Source organism: Vitis riparia, chromosome 9 (assembly GCF_004353265.1).
Source record: "Vitis riparia cultivar Riparia Gloire de Montpellier isolate 1030 chromosome 9, EGFV_Vit.rip_1.0, whole genome shotgun sequence".
Taxonomy (NCBI): domain Eukaryota; kingdom Viridiplantae; phylum Streptophyta; class Magnoliopsida; order Vitales; family Vitaceae; genus Vitis; species Vitis riparia.
The window spans coordinates 1174260-1193469 of NC_048439.1; the positions used below are offsets into that span (position 1 = coordinate 1174260).

The 19210-nt window shown below is 34.4% G+C and overlaps 1 protein-coding gene across 7 annotated transcripts; it reads left to right on the plus strand.

The window, feature by feature from the left end:
• Positions 1-1262: 1262 nt before the first annotated feature.
• On the plus strand, positions 1263-13434 carry LOC117921679. 7 transcript variants are annotated; one of them, XM_034839626.1, is made up of 11 exons: positions 1273-1350; positions 1486-1603; positions 1814-1976; positions 5967-6141; positions 6977-7035; positions 8211-8270; positions 8549-9538; positions 10436-10573; positions 11865-12155; positions 12319-12375; positions 12890-13434. In XM_034839626.1, the coding sequence occupies exons 3-11, from the start codon at positions 1848-1850 to the stop codon at positions 13052-13054; spliced, it is 2064 nt and encodes a 687-aa protein (XP_034695517.1). In that variant the 5' UTR covers positions 1273-1350; positions 1486-1603; positions 1814-1847; the 3' UTR covers positions 13055-13434. The 7 variants fall into 7 exon arrangements, with proteins under 7 accessions (XP_034695516.1, XP_034695521.1, XP_034695518.1 ...); XM_034839625.1 differs by lacking the exon at positions 1486-1603 and having other exon boundaries at positions 1263-1350; XM_034839630.1 differs by lacking the exon at positions 1486-1603 and having other exon boundaries at positions 1263-1350; positions 8717-9538.
• The last annotated feature ends 5776 nt before the right edge of the window (positions 13435-19210 follow it).

Below are 19210 nucleotides of genomic sequence, written 5' to 3' on the forward strand. Positions count from 1 at the left end.
ATTATTATCTATATATTAAAAATAGTAAAATAAAATTTTAAATTAAATTTAATTTTATATGTAAACGGGGCGGGGTAGGATAGGACAATACCCGAACTCGCCCCGGGTTTAAAAAAAAATCTCATACTTGTCCCAAACCCGTTTAATAAATTTTAACCCCATCCTATTAGGGGCGGGTACCCGAAAAAACCCACCCCATTGGATAAAAATTATAATTTCAAAGTTTATTTTCAGTGTTATTAAAGTTTTATGTTAAATAAAAAATAAGCAATAAAATGATCCAAATAAATCATATGACTCACATCCTAATTTTTTTAATTTAATTTGAATTTTATAAATTTTTTCATTAAATGTAAAAATCAATATAAAATAAAATTATGTATATTTACCTCGTAAACCCCTTTTAGAAATTAAAGTAAATTTTATTTGAATTTATTGAAAATAAAATATATTTCCCAACTAAATTGTATTTATTTAAATAAAATGATAAAAATAAAAATCAAGTTCATTAATCATTATAAGATTTTAAGTTTTAACAAAATAAAATAATAATAATAATAAAAAATTTAATATATTTTAGTTTAAATTGATGGAAATACCATATGTATATGTGATTGGATAATTAAAAATATTAAAGTTCTACAAAGAATAACGAATTGGTCATATGTATAGCATGCGATATTTTTATTAATTAAAATTAATATCGTCTAATAAAAAAATATAATATTAGTATTTAAAAAACTTTGAAGACAATTTGTTCAATTTTAAATTCGATGAGGGGAAATATTAAAAACGTGAAAGATTAAGGAGGTAAAGTGGATTAAACTTAGACAAAAATATATTCGCTCTCAAAGCCACGTGGCATTGTTTCATTGGTATTTTGCAAATTCCAGTGGTTGCAACCTACCACACCACAGATGATTTAAACATACGGTCTCAACCTAAGGTGCACGAAACACCACGACCCGCGGTGCACTGGAAAACCACCCGGACTCCAAGCCTCCTTCTCAACTCCACTTAATAAAGAGATTCGAATCCGAAACTGTAAGAGGTAAACACAGCGTACTAGAAAAGCGAGGCAGTACTTAGAAAAAGCAAAAAAATAAAAAATAAAAAAAGAAAATAAAAAACAAATAAAAATAGAAATAGATCGATTTATTCCCAAGATTTTCATTTCTTCTCTCAGAAGTTTCTTCTCAAATCTCTCTCTTCCTGTCTATCCGAAAACTCGCTCTGCAACTCAGTCTCTGCCTCTTCGGACTCAGTCTCAAATCCCTGTCGATTCGAATCCGTTGCCATCCATTGATTTTTCGGAGTCCACGCGGCGATCATTCGCGAAGTACTCCTATGGTGAGGACCCTAGAACTCTCACAAATTTCATGTGATTTTATTTTCTCTCGAAATGCGTGTTTTCTTGGTGAATTCGGAGGGTTCTAGCTCTTAATTTTGTTTGTCTTGTTCTGTTTGGTTGCCGAGAAAATGTAGGAAAATGAAAGAAAAGGAAAGAAAATGGAAATTGAGAGTTAGGTGTGATTGCTTGGAAAGTGTGAGAACAGGAGGTGCGCTTGAGTGAGGTCTAGTGCGACTGTTTGGTTTAAATTAGGTAAAATAGCGAAGGACGTAATAATTTTTTTTAATATTTATTTTTATTATTTGTACTGCTTTTACTCTATGTTTTTTTGTCGAGAATCGAACCGGGGGTTTAGGGGTTTTGGAAGGTGGGGCATGGGAGCAGTAATGCATGTTTAAAGTTTGAATTTTGAAAAGAATTAGAAAAATTAACTTTCTTTGTGAATTTTTTTTGGATTTTCAGTTTGTGTATTTGAGTTGCATGTGGTGGATTTTACATGGAAACAGTGGTTGGAGTTGAGGGGAATGATGAAGCCAAGTTTGAGGACTGTGTGGTTGAGAAAAGTGGCCCTGAACCAACTCAGTCGAAGCAGATTGCTGACCCGGTTGTGTATAAGCTCGTTCGGGTAAGCATTTAAAACATTTAATATTAATTTTTTTCAATGGCTATTGTTTGGGAAACAAAATTGGGACCTTCTGGATATGAAATTTCTGAGATAGGGAGTGTGCTGGTATGGAAACCGTGACTGGTAAGTATTCTAGTGGTGGTTTGGCAGTTTTTGGATGAGGATGAGGTTTGGCTTCATAAGACCCTTGCTATCTAGTTCAAATTATTCAATTTAATACCACTTTAAAGAAGTGTTATTTTATGCAAAATTAAGAATATTTTTTGGGTGGGAGCTGAGTCACCATGTTTGTCACAGTTTTACCATGGTCAATGAATTAAATTGTTGTTTATTCTCTTTAGATGAGTTGAGTTTTGGGTGTCCCAAATAGCCTCTTAAATGAATTGAAATATGTAATTGAGGAAGTCACATTCTTCCTTTTTAGTTCTAACTAGTAAGCGACTCTAGTAAGTGACTCAGTTCTTGCATTTTTTGTTTTGCTATTTCACTAAATATGACTATAGATTATGAGCATGACCATTTCTTCCTTAGTATAATTTGTTGACTGGTTGGGCTCTTATTAAGGAGGCTGTTGTTTTGTTGCCCCTCTATTCTTTTGGTGGCGCCTTTAGGCATCCATTGTACACTTCCTGTGTAGTTTAGGGCTCACCGATGACGTTTCTTTTTTATAATATTCTCATGCTTTACCCATAAAAAAAATTCATGAGCATTCTCTGCAATCTGGTTGTGGTATTGTGGATTAATTTCTATTAGTCATTTCCAGACTAAAATGAAAATAGCTCAATGAATGAATTATCAAAGCATTATCCTACCTTGAAAAGGTTTTGCCATATAAAAAATCTATGCAACAGTTGGGGCCCTTTTGACGGGAACTCGTTGCACTGCATATTGACTTTATAAATGTTGAAGAAATTTATTTGCATTATAATCCACTTTAATTTTTCTGTTGGTGAGGAGGATTCTAGATCTTTCTAAAGATATGCGTTGTTCTTTTTGCTTGATGTTGTAGAGTGTCAAATTGGGAGAGCAAATTAACAACCCTGAAAATATTAATAAAAGGGGGAGAGGAATTTTGGTTGAATAATAATTATTTTTATAAGTAATTTTGGTTGAATAATTATTGTACTAAACAGGTAGGGGAATGATTAGTTGGACTGGTTTTAAAGTATTTGAAAGAAATAGCTGCTTAACTATTAACCAAAGCCTTCGGAGAATAACCAATCATTTAGTGTTATAGCTCGCATGAGTAACTAATTGGAAACAGGGTAATCAATTATCTTGCTTTGCATAATAAATCGATATGGACATGAACTTGCTGAAAGGGAGATCTGTAGTAGGACACTTAATTGTCCTTGATTAATATCTTTAAGGTGTATTCAGTACTGAGAATCGGAATGATCAATTGCTCTGCCCAAAAACAATTAATGTGACCTTTGGTTTAGCTGAGACTGTGGGAAGAGGAAGTGTAATAAGAACACTTAATTGTCAAGGTGGGCAAAGTTGGCCAGTTTGTGCAAAATTGCCCTGTGCCGCCCTCATACATGATTTTGATTGCCTTGTTTTATGGTTAGAATAGGCAAGGTGAAACTTCACTTGAGCAAAGTTAAGATGCATATAATGGGCCCCAAGCAGGCTGCTGTGTAAGCTGATGGTTTTGAGTGGCTGGGAATGTCCAGCCCTTGAGGATCACATGTCACAATAGAGTGGCCACTTATTTTCACATAATCAATTTAAAAAGGGGCTTAACAATGGCAAACATGGGATGCAACTGAGTAAACTAACCAGCAATATGTACAACACATCTAGCAGCTACTTGAGCTTTTGAGTATTCATCATCAATTCATGGGGGAGGATTTTGACGTTGGACCAACTTAAAAGAAGGGGTGAATAGATGCTATTTGTGCAAAGGCGATGAAGAAACAGTTGATCATATTCCTTCATTGCAGTCATGCTGTGGCATATTGTTTATGCTCTTTTTGGTATAGAATGGGTGATGCACTACACTGTGAGAGAGACCCTTTTAGGTTGATATGGATCCTTCATTGGGGAGACAAGGAAAAAAAAAGCTTGGAGAGTAGCTCCCTTGTTTTTATTTTGAACCATTTGAAAAGAAAGAAATAGGAGAGCTTTTGAAAGAAACATTAAGAGAACCAAGCAATCAAGCAAACCTTCATGTACATATTTTGGGAGTGGGTTAGAATGTATATTGGTGAGATAGCTCTTTGTTCACATTGGACTTCTTCGATTGGTCAAGCTCTAAGTGAGGTAGGGAAGTTGTTTTTTATGTAATCCCTTAGCTTTGTTTGGCCGTTTGGCATCCTTGTATATACCTTTGCATGCCCTTTTGTTAGGTGCTATTAGTATATTCTACCTTTGCCTACCAAAAAATCAATTCATGGTTGAGAATAGATCACTTGTTTGTTTAATCTAGCTATGAGAACTGTTGTTCAGGAGGCTAAGTGAGAGAGTAATAAGAACACTTAGCAGCTTCTGATAAAGGACACACGGCAATTACTTGAGTCAAATGGAAGCTTGCCATGCTCTGAAATTATCTGTAAGAATTCTCTGTGTCACTGATTTTCATGACTGAAGACTGCTAAGTTGAGAATGCTAAAAGCTATATGGACACCAAAAGCAAATGAGAGTAGTGTCTGTGTAGGTAGGGTAAGTTCTATTATGAAGTTTAACTATTATTTGGAGTGGACATATATGTATATTATACCTTTGGTTGCATTAATTCTTAAGTGGTCTTAATCAAGGTAAGAATGCGAAGGGGGTTTTCTCCTTCATTCTTTAATTTCCTTTTTGTGGTGATCATGACTGATATGTGTTGATGTATGACCTTTACCCTTTATAAATATCTTTTTTTTTTTAATATATAATAATATTGTGGTTTCTGGTTAGAGAAGAGAAATTGAGGATGTCTTTCATTCATTAGGATCATCTAATATGCAGTGTAAAATTACACTGGGAGTGATTAAAAGTGGATCATTCAAGCAACTGGTATCTTGCATAAATTTGAAATTTAATAAAGAAAATAATACATGATTAAACTCATAACTATTCTATAGATAGGGCCACATTGGTTTGGTGTTTTCTCTATAATGCATTTGCAATGGCATAAGTGCAGAAGTGTATTTATTCTTCTTTATTTCATTTAATGGTCCCCAATGCACATTGGAGTTTTCTTGTTTAACTTCCTCTGTCGAACAGCTTACTAATTTGACCACCTGTTTAAACAGTATTTTTGAATGATGAAGCTGACTCAATAGCAACCATCTTGCTTGTCCCCAATTCTCTTAGAGAGCTTGAGCTATGTCACTGCTCAATTTTGCTCTAATGCTAAAGGATGTAGGCTCTCCCCTTTTTCTTTTTCCCATTTTGTATGATTTTGGCCTCCTTTTCAGTGGCTTAAGAAATTTTAGTGCTAGAAGTATCCAATGTGAGTCATGTGAAATCAATTGGTGTAAGTTCCATTGACAATGTTATTATTAATTAACACTCATTCCTCTCCCATTTCTCATGCTTTGCCTGGTTTGTTATGTGCTTCTTGTTGTCTTGTTCATTTACTTGAATTCTCAAAGATGGGATTCAGGCAAGATTGGTGGGTAATCATAAGTATGCTGTCTGGGGTGGATGGGAGATTGCAGCAGGTCTCTGTACTTAACCACTCAGATTAATTTCACCCATTAAACTTAGACAAAGACAAAAAAAAAATCAAGGAATTCTAGTTATCTGAAGCCAACTCTATTTTTTTTCTCTTTTTTTGGGTAACCAGCAATGAAGCAAACATGAAGAGAACTTCTTAATGCTTATATTAAAAAAAAAAAAGCATGAAGGGAGTTTCTTAATTTCAAGCTGCTCTTAAGTAAATTTTATGCTGAAAGTTATGTCTAGTTTATTCTCAAGTAATTATTAATTTTTTAATCTCATTTGCTATCTTAAATGCATGTGTTTACTGGGAGTTGTGATGCTTTATCTACCATCCAGGTTGATGGTGATGGGAGATTAGTGCCTGCGACAGATGATGAAGTTATGGAGGTTGAGGACTTGCTCGAAGAGTTTAAAATTGAAATGCCTTTTGTTGCCGACACTGGGCAGACTGTAGAATGCACTTCCAAAGAAGACTTCCCCTCTGGGAATCCTCATTTAGAATGTTCACAAGGTCTGTAATGTGCTTTAAGTTTTATCTCACCATATCATCATTGTCATCATCTTAACTGTAAATAGGGGGCATTTTGTCTGCAATATAAAATTGATAGAAATTATGTACCTTTTTCTGACTGTGGGCAAGTATTACTGTGTGATAATGGATAGAAGCTATATCATGATCTAGTTTGGGATGCTCTGGTGAAGTTGTTTTGCTCCATTTACAGCTTCATTGTTTCTCATTCAAGCTTGAATTTCCTTTATTGTCTCAACTTGCAAATACTTTCGAATCATGAAAAGACGGATTCCACTTTCCAATCTCCATGGTATTTTGTGTTCCATTATAATCTAAGCTATTATATAGCATATGAGCTTAGTTTCTATAAACTCTTGACTTTATTTGCATCCTCTTTTGTAAATTTTCTTTTTTGCATAAAATTTTTATGCGTATTAATAGAAGGCTTTTTATGTCATAATCACTGTTTAAGCTTATGCTTTCTTGGTATGGCTTTCTCTTACCTTCTGAAAGTCCATTACCCTTCCCTGCTTGTCTCATCAACATCTAAGATACTGGATTTTTATTCCTTTTATTCCTTTCTTGTAGAGCTTCTCTTTTGAGAGAATTGTATGCTTTAATTTTATGAAAAAAAATTTATCCAAGCTTTAGCTGTTTGCAAGTGAATATTTTCTTGGTATGCCTTTATTCAACTCATTGGTGGCTCATTCACTGCCTGGATCTTTCTACATCAATTTCCTAAATCATCTAATCTTTTCTCCGACACATTCAAGTTTTAACACATTTTGTTGGTTCCTATGAATGTATATATGTCTGAATGAGCTATACTTGCCAGGTATGTTGCAATCAGTGAACACAGAAATAGATGCAGAAAAATTAAGTGCACGGCTTGAGGTATTGGTTATGCTCCCTAAGATAGATATTCCCTTTTTGTTTCAATGTGCAAGTGATTTGTGCTGTTTTACTTCTACTACTACTATCGTTAGTACAGTACTTGAGATTAATATCTTGAATTGGTGTAAGTATGGCCATCTGGCCATCTGATATCTCATCTTGTGATCCTGTCTTTTTGCTTCTTTTGCATTAGCAAATGCCCATTATTTATGTAATCTATGCAATTTCTTTTGTGTTCTTTTGTTCCTTTAATTTAAAAAATGCTTAGTCGTAATTTTTTGTGACAATGAAATCTATGTCACACACACCTTTAATGTACATACACATTCATGTTTGTACACACCACTACATTTTCACATGTGCACACAACACCTCAACATCAACTGATAGGACTTTATGTTCATCTGAACCACTCAAACTGATCTAATCATGTTTTGAATGGACTAACCACAAACTTCATCCAGATTGATCATTGTGAACGTGAAACATCTTCACTTGTATTTGGATGTAGAATAGAATTGTCTAATACTATTTTAAAATTAAGACTCACATGTAATAATCATAAGATTCAATCTTTTTCTGTGTTACCACTCATACATGATGACCTCAACCAGGCAACTAGTTCAGATATCTAGATTGTTGCATCACTTTGAATAGAAACCCCATTTGTAACTGTGGATGCATACGCTTACAAACGTGCACATTGCTCTTGAGTTAAGCTGTGTGCTAAAGCACTCTGATTTGCAAAATGGCTGGCTTTGTTTGTTGAGGAAATTGTGTAGTTGTGGGACTAGAAATATCGGTATAAATTTGAACTTACAGGGAATCAATCATGTAACTGTTAGATAACTTATGCTAATGAGGTCTGGCTTAGGTGGCAAGGGGTGAGGCTGGGATTGGGCAGTTCCTAGGTTTTATTCCATGTACCAAAAAAATGTCAACTGTTAGAGAAGAGTTGGACAATTTATGGAAGTTGTTAGCAGGATCAATTTTTCCTTGACATGCCTGTGTTGCAGTGTTGGCACTGACACCTTTGTCATGTTTGACTTGTTCTGAGGCCGTCATGTGGGAGTTCCATTTTGTGCTGGACATGATTGCTTGCCCATCTCTAGTTACATAGATTAAAAAAACTAAACATAGTTGATTTTTCATCTTATCATATTTCATCACTGTAGCAGAGACACCGAGCATGCTTATCTGCATCACTTTCTTCCTACTCAGAAAAAAGTACACAGGTGTGTAATACCTGCCACTGTAGACCTGATATCTTGTTATCAATTGTACATAGGAACTTCAACTGTGATGCTCAATGTTTTATTTGCAATTTATTACTCTTGTATATTTTATATTAGACATCTGTCTTAATTGTTTGATTTGACTATCTTGCCCTTGTATTGTGCTGACTTCTGCACCTAGTTTTTGGTTTCTTTCTGTTTGTATTTCCATAAATATGCATTCGGTTTACCCAGCTATTAATTGTCTTGGATCGTTTTCGGCCTAAACTATCTTGTAGTATATCGGGGAGATGTTGCAAAAGGTTAACCAGGAAGAGAGGCTCCGCTTAGCCTATGGATCTCCTGATCATTCTTCTGCTTATATGAATGTAGACAGCCAGTATTCTGATGAGCATGATAAATTGCCTGCTATTGACAAGAAGCTCCAATCTAAAATTCCCTTGCAGGAAATTGTTCCTTCTTCAGTGCCAAGTTCAAATGACACTCACATTGATCAATCTGGCAGTGTCGGGGAATGCTCAAACCCTCCAGGTGGACCAATGGACAGTGGATCATCAGCTTCGGCTGTCTGTACTAGTCTGAAGCCTGATTTTACTAAGCTGAAAGGGGAAATATGCTTGGACAATCTATCAATTAGAGAACTACATGAAACTTTTAAAGCAACATTTGGGCGAGAAACATCTGTCAAGGACAAGCAGTGGCTTAAGAGGAGAATTGCCATGGGATTGACTAATTCTTGTGATGTCTCAACCACAACATTCATATTCAAAGACAACAAATCGATGAAGAAAGTTAAAGAAGAATGCTGTAAGAGTGTGGATGGTACTTTAATCGAAGATACAGTAGTTGGGGCAAAAAATGATAACTGCAGAGATTCACCTACTAGCCGCAATAACCGAGGGGAAGCTCATCAGATTCTTTCTGGTAAGAGATTGAGAAACTCTAGTGTAGAATATGATTGTGGAAGTGATGATCTTCACACGGAACAGATTGCTGGCAAAAGAATTCGAAAGCCTACAAAGCGATATATTGAAGAACTTTCAGAAGCTGATTCCAGAGAATATGGTGGAAGGTTAACATCATCAGTTAAAAATTCTGTACATGGTCAGTCATCTCCAAAATCTCAAGCCAGACCTGTTCGAAATGTCTGTTCTGAGGGGAAAACGGTTGTCACCAGGCTTGATTCTCTTGGAGGATCTGGGGTTCAGGTTCCTTATGTTTTTAGGGTCCGGAGAAGCCGCCCGAGGAAAAACTTTATGGCTCTTATGGTATGCGAAACCATTGTTTCTTCTTGATAGATAAGATTTATTATTGACAGAAAAAAGAGGGTATAGGGCCTATAGCGAGCTCATGCACACATGAGGTATATCCTTAAAAAGCCAAAAGCGTATAGAATTGAACAATTCCCTGAAAACTCTAAAAACCAACTTCGTAGGTACAATATTTTCATTTTCATTTATCATTGAGAACAATTCTTGTTTTATGTTTGTGTTTCTGTAAAAACCTGTTAACTTTGAGAGGCTGCTTGCTGGAACACACACATTCCACTGATGTCCCTGAATGTCTAGGGCATTTCCAACCTCTCTGGGTCAAGGGATCACATTAGCATGGCCCCCTTGGCCTAAATGAGGACTGAATTTATTATTTACGAGCTATATATTTTGCATGTTGATTTCTTAGCTTGATTCATTGGCCATGCATCCCTATATGTAATATAAGTTGCATTGTTAAGCACCTATGCCATGTCTTCCTGCTATACTTGTGAAAGTAAATTTTTAGGACTCCACCTAAATTTGTAAATTTTTGTGCATCTGATTTCTTTTTGTGACTCCAACCGAAAGTTTGATTTGTTTATGCTGTCTCTTCTGAATATGTTCTTCAGATGATCATATTTAAATTCAATACAAATGCAATAGCATCTAATATAAGTATTTTGCAAAACAGTGAGCGAAATATTCCCTTTAGTCAAGGCTGAATTTTTTTTTATTGATTGACCATTTCTTGGAACTTGGAAACAAAATGTCATTAGTTTCTTAATGTATGAAATGATTTTCATATTTATCAGATTAGTTTATGGTGCTCCTGTTTTGATAAGTAAAAGAGAGGCATTGCTGGAGATTATTCATGTGATGCAAATATTGATGTGTTTGAATTGCAATTGTCAGAAATTCAACACCAATAGCATGGGCATGGCAGCTAAGCTAGTCAAGAAGGCCCTTGGTGTGCGTAGTTCTCGAACGGATAATGAAGGTGGGAACAAAGTTTTGCAATCCAGACCTGCTCCTAAGCGGCTTCAGCTGCCGGTGAGGCACCATATGTCATTTAATAACATGTTCATCTTTGGTTATTCCAGTAGATACCTCTTTTCATTTATTTATTGAATATATTGGTATTTGGATAGGACATTGTCATGTTTTATCTAGTAGAATTTTCTTGGTGGTATGGTGGGTGTACTGTTTTATTAGTCCCTAGTCATGCTGGTGCTCTACTTTTTTCTTGGGCTAATTTTTTTTTGATAGGCTAAATGAAGAGGTATATTAAAAGCTCTCTTTTTTTGGGCCAATGCTCCTAGACTTCCCAATGAATAAAAGATATATGCAAAATTTCTAATATAGACCATTATTTATTTGCTCTCACATTTACTGAAAATGATCATGATATGCCTGTTGGTAGTCTTGAAATAGGTCTCTGCCTTTGGCCTATTTTAGTGTACCATGGCTACTGATGATTTATACAACTTAATCTCCTTAAGCATAATGTTGTTAATTTTAGAAACATGTCATTGATCTGGCAGGCAAGAGAAGGATTCCTTCAAGATTTGATATAACTGAAAATAATCAAGAGAAGGGAGTCAATGATACAACTGAAATTTTGCTAATGAAAATTATTGTGCTGAATTTTTAGTACTGAAGATTTAACTTGTTAAGGGTAAAAGTCATTGTCAGGCTAATAAAACTGGTGCAAATTTGTAACAGTACTTTAAAAGATCAGAACTTAAAAGTGCCTTCAGTGTTCAACAATACATTGGCAGAGACTGACCAAAAATTTCAGCCCAATATTCCATGAGTTTAAACAGTCATAACATGGAAAATTTCAGTGTTAAGCATTGAATCATGTTATTGAACAGCCTAGAAGATGATGAGACTGAGGTATAATGTAGACTGCAGCAATCTTTGTAGGGGATAGAAGTAGAAAAGTGGCTGATATGTTTTTTTCTTGTTTCTTGAAGAGTTCTGATGACTGGGGATAACTCATCAATTGTAAAAAATAATTTGAAATTTGAAACAGTGGTAAAAAAAAATGTATGTGTGAGAATAGGTCGGAGATTTTTTTTTTTTAGAAACGGGTATGAATGAGGAATAGGTTCTTATATTGAATTGATTGTGCAGAACTGGACCTCACTCAGGTCTTAGTCACTAGCTCTAAGACGGGTTATCGTTGATCCAGTACATTTACATTCTCACAATAGTACTTCTTTGTAGGATGTGTGGATGTCTCATTTCTCAAGAGAAATATTATTGCTAATTTCTATCTTTTTATCTCTAAACCGATGATGATGTATTCATACTGATGGGAAGGTTTTTCTGTATCAAGCTTATTGGTGAACCAGTAAAACATGAGCAATGCTCAGTAGCAGACACAATTGAACTGGAGCAAAGGGTGGAGCTGAAACATGTGGATTCATCTGGAGATACTTCAGATGATAACATTGCAACTGTGCCCACGGCAAAAGGTGGAATGAGAAGGAAGCATCATCGAGCTTGGACTCTCAGTGAGGTTATGAAGCTAGTTGATGGTGTATCTAGGTATGGAGCTGGAAGGTGGTCTGAGATCAAGCGGCTTGCCTTTGCGTCCTATTCATACCGAACCTCAGTTGACCTCAAGGTATGTACATAGAATGGATGAACAACAAAGATCAGACTGTGAAACCTACACATGTTCACATGAATTTTGATATGATGTATTGAAATTGGGAAATGATAATTACGGGGATTAGCTTTTAGCCTTTACAAAGGGGGTTATGCTGACAACTTGTTTCGAATTGTAGGATAAATGGAGGAACCTACTGAGAGCTAGCTTCGCTTTATCGCCTGCAGAAAAAGGGGTGAGCACCATCTTTTCTGTGTCGATGGTCTTGTAGATCTAATAAGAGAACTTCAGAAAAGCAGAGTCGTGCATGATGTGCATGCATCACTGGCCAGAACAGAGAACTGAAATTTAAAAAAAAAATAAAGGGGAGAAAAATGCGTAGCCCTTTTCCTATTTAGATTTTCAGACTGAAACTCTGTTTTCTCAATGGAGTATTACAGTCAACACAATTCCATACTTCTAATGGAACAAAACATCTCCTTTCTTTGCCCAGTTGATTTCACTGTGTGTCTCATCCTTTTTCTTGCTTCATATTCACATATAATGTGTGCTTTCTCTAAGCTTCACACGCATTCATTATTGTGGACAAAACCGGTTATTTCCTCTGCGAATCAATTTGACCCAAAATTTGGTTTCTAGCCTGTGTTACATTATTCTCTTTGCTTTGTTTCATGCTCAAATTTACCCATTATTTGGTTTCTATTGCTATTCCATACTCCTTGCTTATTTCCATGTTTAATTTTACACAGATGAGTTCCCGAAAGCATGGCTCAATGCCCATCCCGGCAGCGATCCTGTTAAAAGTGAGAGAGCTTGCTGAAATGCACGCCCAGGTTGCGCCCAATCTGGGCACAAACAAGCCATCTGGTTGTGGTGGGAGGACTGTACATGAAACAAGAGCAGGGTTCTTGTAATACTGTAAATAAAAAAAAAAAGGAAAAAAAAAAAAAGTTAGCTGTCTAAATTAGAAATAAAGAGGCTGATCTAAAAACCCTAGAACTGGTTCCTTATTTTCATTTTTCTTTTTTGTTCCTCCTGTTAATGCTTCTTGGCATGGATGGTAGATTGTAGGACATTAGCCATCTAGTCCATCAAACATCTACTCTGCTGACATTTCTTTTGTTCGTTTTCTGTCTTTGTTTCTGAACCCGGACCGAACTCAAACTCGAACGCCTTTCAGTATGTTTTCCAGGTAGGAGCTGCAGCTGAATGATGGGTTTTTCCTATGGTTTATGGTGTAAAGTAGCCATAATTCAGCTTAGTTATCATGTATCTGTTTTTGGGTTCGAATGCAGGAATGAAATGGATCCATAGTAGTTGCTAAAAAGAGCAAGAATGGTGAAATGATTCTAATATATAAAAATTTAAAGGGTTCTAAAATGATTTTTTTTTTTTTTTTTTTTTTGTGTAAATTATGAAGCATATTTTTGCCTAAAGGTGTTTCGACCAAAAATGGAAAAAAAATCATTAGAATTTAGAAAATGGGAGTTTTGAACATCTTGCATGCCCATGATTTTGATTATTTAAATTTATAGTTAGAAATGCTGATCAAAGTGTAGAGATGTGGGAATCATATACAAAGAAATTGAACTAAATATAAAATAATAAAAGTATGACATAAAATGAAAGTATTTTTAGTCGCATTACTATTTATAACTGGGTGGTATGCACCAAAAATTACTTTTCAGTAGTACGGAAGGAGCATAAAAACATAGTTTATATAGGAATTTAATTAAAATGTAAAATTAGTTTTTGGTCTAAATTTACGAAATGCTTTCACAAGAAATAACATTTTTTTTTTAACTTTTATGTTATTTTACCTTTTCAGTTGCTCCTTTTGAAAAAATGATATTAAATATATATATTTTTTAAATTAAGATTTAGACTCGGAACTGTTTTTTAGAATAATTTTTTGTTATTTAAAACAAAAAACACATCTAACAACCAAAGATTATTTTCTATTTCTTGTTCTAAGAATACAAAATAAAATATTTAAAAAAAACTTTTTTTAGTTGTTTTATATTGTTTCTACTTGTTTTCTAAGAGTTATTTTAAAAAATAATTGTATAAGTAAAATGATTAAAAATAAAACACTAGATATAAAAATTATTTTTAAAACATATTTAAAAATATTGAAATAGATTAAAAACATTTTAGATTTTTAAACAAGCTTCTTTATTTTATAAAAATTAATTTTTAGAATTGTTTTAGAAAACAATTATCATATAAATAAGAACAAATTTCAAATAAAATATACAAATTATGATAATTAATTCTTGAAGAGTCTATGCAAGAATCCTTTTACAATAAATGAAATAATCAATTTCTAATTAATAAATAATAATACAAAAAGAATTAATTGGTTAAAATTGATGAAATAATTCTCGAATTTAACTATTATTTTTGTTTGAAGAATAATTAATTTTTTACATAAATATCCTTATTATTTCAAGTATTTACACATATTCTAAAAGAAAATATTATTTTCACAAGAAAAAATGAGGGTATTTTTATCAAAATGAAGTAAAAAAAGAATTATTGTTGTAAATGAAGAGGGCGAATGACCACATTGATGGTCATTATGAAGCCTATAAAAGGCTTCTTACACCCCATATAGGAGCATCCCGAGAAAAAGAAATATATTCTTTTCTCTCATTCTCTCTCTCTATTTCTTTCATTCTCTCAACATTTATCTTCTTTGATTTCTTTCTCCCCTATATATAAAGTAATACATAGTCATCTCTACTTTTATTTGAGTCACATTTATTCTCATTTTACAACACGTTATCAGTACGAGTTGCTTTGAAGGTAATTCTCATATCTTAAACTTGAAGTTATTTATATAGAATAAAATTTTACATATTTATATTATTATTGATTTGTTTTGTTACATATTGTTAAAAGTTATAAACAAATTATTTGATTTTGTTTATAATCCAAGTTATACCAATGCTATCAAGTTATTATAATTGATTCTAATAATATTGTTTTGTCATATATATGAAGTTATTTGACAATGTCGAATATGACAAAACTCGAATTTGTGACACTTGACATTTCGGGAAAGAACTATCTATCTTGGATCCTTAATGTTGAATTACATCTTGATGCAATGAACCTTGGAGCTACGATCAAACAAGGAAATCAAGCATCCCTGTAGGATCGCGCAAAAGCATTGATTTTCCTTCTCCATCACCTCCATGAAGGTTTAAAAAATGAGTATCTTATGGTAAAGGACTCTTCTACTCTATGAAGTAATTTGAAGGAAAAATATGACCACTAGAAAATTGTGATTCTCCTAAAAGCTCAATATGATTGGATGCACCTAAGGTTGCAAGATTTTAAAACTGTTAGTAAATACAACTCCTCACTTTTAAAAATCAACTCTAAATTAAAGCTGTGTGGAGAAAAAAATCACAGAAGAAGACATGTTAGAAAAAACTTTTACTACGTTTCATGCCTCGAATGTGCTCCTGCAGCAGCAATATCGAGAGCGTAGATTTACAAAATATTCTGAATTAATATCGTGTCTTCTTGTTGTTGAACAAAATAATGAGCTTTTGATGAGAAATCACCAGTCTCGTCCAACTAGATCTAAACCATTCCCTGAAGTGAATGCAATATCGTCCCAAACTCGTAGACGTAGACGAGGACGAGGATGTGGTCGTGGTCATGGAAGAAATCCCCGATACCATGGTTCTTATAGTAATAATTCTCAGAAAATGAAAGTCTCATTGCACCACCAGAAGTGGAACAATACTGAGACAAAACAAGAAAATGGGAAGCGTTTACAAGATAAACCTCCTAAGAACCATAAAAATAATTGTTATAGATGTGGTATGAAGGGGCATTGGTCGCGTTCCTTTCGTACGCCCAAACATTTGGTCGACCTTTACCAAGCATCAATAAAAGCAAAAGGAAAAGAGATAGAGATGAACTTTACCGATGGTGATGAATTGGACCTAACCTACTATGACATTGATTTCTTTGGAGACCCCAATGAAAAACAGATCATTTGATAAATGATGAGAAAATTAACATTGATTGATGTTACTTTATATATGAAATAATATATTATTGTCTTATATTTACATATGATTTTCTTTGTTATTTACATTATTCCTTGTTTTTTTGTTATATCTGAAATCCATGTGTTATTTGGTCTCAAGATGAATGAGGATGATGTATGTCTTGCAGACTGTGCGACCATGCACACAATTCTTCGAGATAAAATATATTTCCTCGAATTGACATTAATAAAAGTTAATGTAAGTACCATATCTGGTACTACAAACTTAGTTGAAGGCTCTGGAAGAGCAAACATAACGTTGTCAAATGGAACTAGATTCCATATTAATGACGCTTTATATTCTAGCAAATCCAGAAAAAATTTGCCCAGTTTTAAAGATATCCGCAGAAATAGATATCATATTGAAACTATGAATGAAGATAATGTAGAATATCTTTACATTACTTCCATTATATCTGGCCAAAAGCTTATAATGGAAAAACTCTCAGCTTTTTCCTCTGGGTTGTATCATACAATTATAAAGCCTATTAAATCATATGTTGTCGTGAACCAGAAGTTCAATGACCCAAAAGTTTTTATCCTTTGGCATGATAGGCTAAGTCACCCAGGGTCTTCAATGATGCATCGAATAATCGAACACTCACATAGGCATCCACTAAAGAACCAAAAGATTCTTTTGCCCAATGAATACTCATGTGCTGCCTGCTCACAAGGTAAATTGATAATCAGACCATCTTTTACTAAAGTCATATCTGAGTCACCAGTCTTTTTAGAAAGAATATATGGGGACATATGTGGGCCTATCCATCTACCATGTAGACCATTCCATTATTTTATGATCTTAATAGATGCTTCTACTAGGTGGTCACACGTTTGTCTCCTTTCTACATGTAACGTTGCCTTTGCTAGACTCCTTGCACAAATAATTAGATTACGAGCACAATTTCCAGATTATCCAATTAAGACAATACGTCTTGATAATGCTGGCGAATTTACTTCTCAAACATTCATTGACTATTGCATGTCAGTAGGGATAAATATTGAGCATCCTGTTGCTCATACTCATACCCAAAATGGTTTAGCAAAATCCTTCATCAAACGTCTCCAATAATAGCTCGACCATTACTAATGAAAACCAAATTACCTACTTTCGCCTGGGGACATGCTATTATGCATGTTGTAGCTTTAGTCTGTATTCAACCTACAACTTACCATAAATACTCCCCTTCATAACTTGTGCTTGGAAAAAACCAAATATCTCTCACTTACGAATCTTTGGTTGTGCAGTATATGTACCAATTGCACCTACACAACACATTAAAATGGGTCCCCAATGAAGACTTGGGATTTATGTAAGTTTTGATTCTCCATCTATCATAAGATATATTGAATCTTTGATAGGCAATGTTTTTACAGCCCGCTTTGCGGATTGTTATTTTAATGAGAGTGTTTTCCCGTCATTAGGGAGAGAAAAGTCGATTCCTGAAGAACGACGAGAAATTAGTTGGAAAACATCTACTATGACCCATCTTGATCCTCGTACAAATGAACGTGAACTAGAAGTTCAAAGGATCATTCATTTGCAAAATCTTGCAAATCAATTACCAAATACATTCATTGATACAAAGAAAGTGACAAAGTCACATATCCCGGATGCAAATACTCCAACACGGATTGATGTCCCTGTAGGACAGTTAACAAATGAATCTAAGATACGCCTGAAGTGTGGTAGACCTGTTGGCTCAAAGGATGTAACTCCCCGGAAGAGGAGAACCCAAAAAAAACTTTGCACTTTAGAAGAGGCCATCAAAATGACTAATCAGTTTAAAATTGATAAATCTATAGCCCTAGAAAAGGCACAAATAATGCAAAAAGCCCCTGAAGAGACACATATTGAATAAAAAGCCCATGAAAAGCCACATATTGAACGAGAAGCCCCTAAAGAGGCACAGGTACCTGAAAATTGTGAGATCTTAGTAAGTTATGTACACACGGGAAAAAAATGGGATCGAAACAATATTGTTATTAACAATATTTTTGCTTTCCAAGTGGCCTCTGATATCATAAGAAATGATGAAGATCCCGAACCACGAAATGTGGAAGAATGTCGACATAAAAATGATTGGCTAAAATGGAAAGAAGCTGTACAGGCAGAGTTAAACTCATTAACAAAATGAGAAGTTTTTGGACCTGTAGTCCAAACACCTGAAGATGTAAAACCTGTTGGGTATAAATGGGTATTTGTACGAAAGCGCAATGAGAAAAATGAGATCATAAGATATAAAACACGATTAGTAGCACAAGGTTTCTCGCAAAGACCTGGTATTGACTACGAGGAAACATATTCTCCCGTCATGAACGCAATCACATTTCATTTCTTAATTAGTTTGGCAGTCTCAGAAAGACTGGATATGCGTATCATGGATGTTATTATAACATATTTATACGGATCTATAGATAATGATATATACATGAAAATCCCTGAATGATTTAAATTGCCTGGAGCAAATAGTACAAAGCCTCATAGCATGCACTCAATCAAGTTACAACGATCCTTGTATGGATTAAAGCAATTTGGACGCATGTGGTACAATCACCTTAGCGAATACTTGCTAAAAGAAGGGTATGTGAATAACCCTATATGCCCATGCATCTTCAATAAGAAATCAGAAATCGGATTTGCAATTATTGCAGTGTATGTTGATGACTTAAATCTTGTTGGAACTCCTAAAGAGCTCACAAGAACAACAAATTACTTGAAAAAGGAATTTGAGATGAAAGATCTTGAAAAAACAAAATTTTGTCTCGGCCTGCAGATCGAGCATTTTCCAAATGGAGTTTTAGTACATCAATCAACATACATTAAGAAAGTTTTGAAGCGTTTTTATATGGATAAAGTGCATCATTTAAGTCCTTCAATGGTTGTTCGATCCCTTGATGTGAAAAAGGACCCATTTTGTCCTTGCGAAAAAAATGAAGAGTTACTTAGTCCTGAAGTACCATATCTTGGTGCTATTAGTGCACTTATGTATCTTGCCAA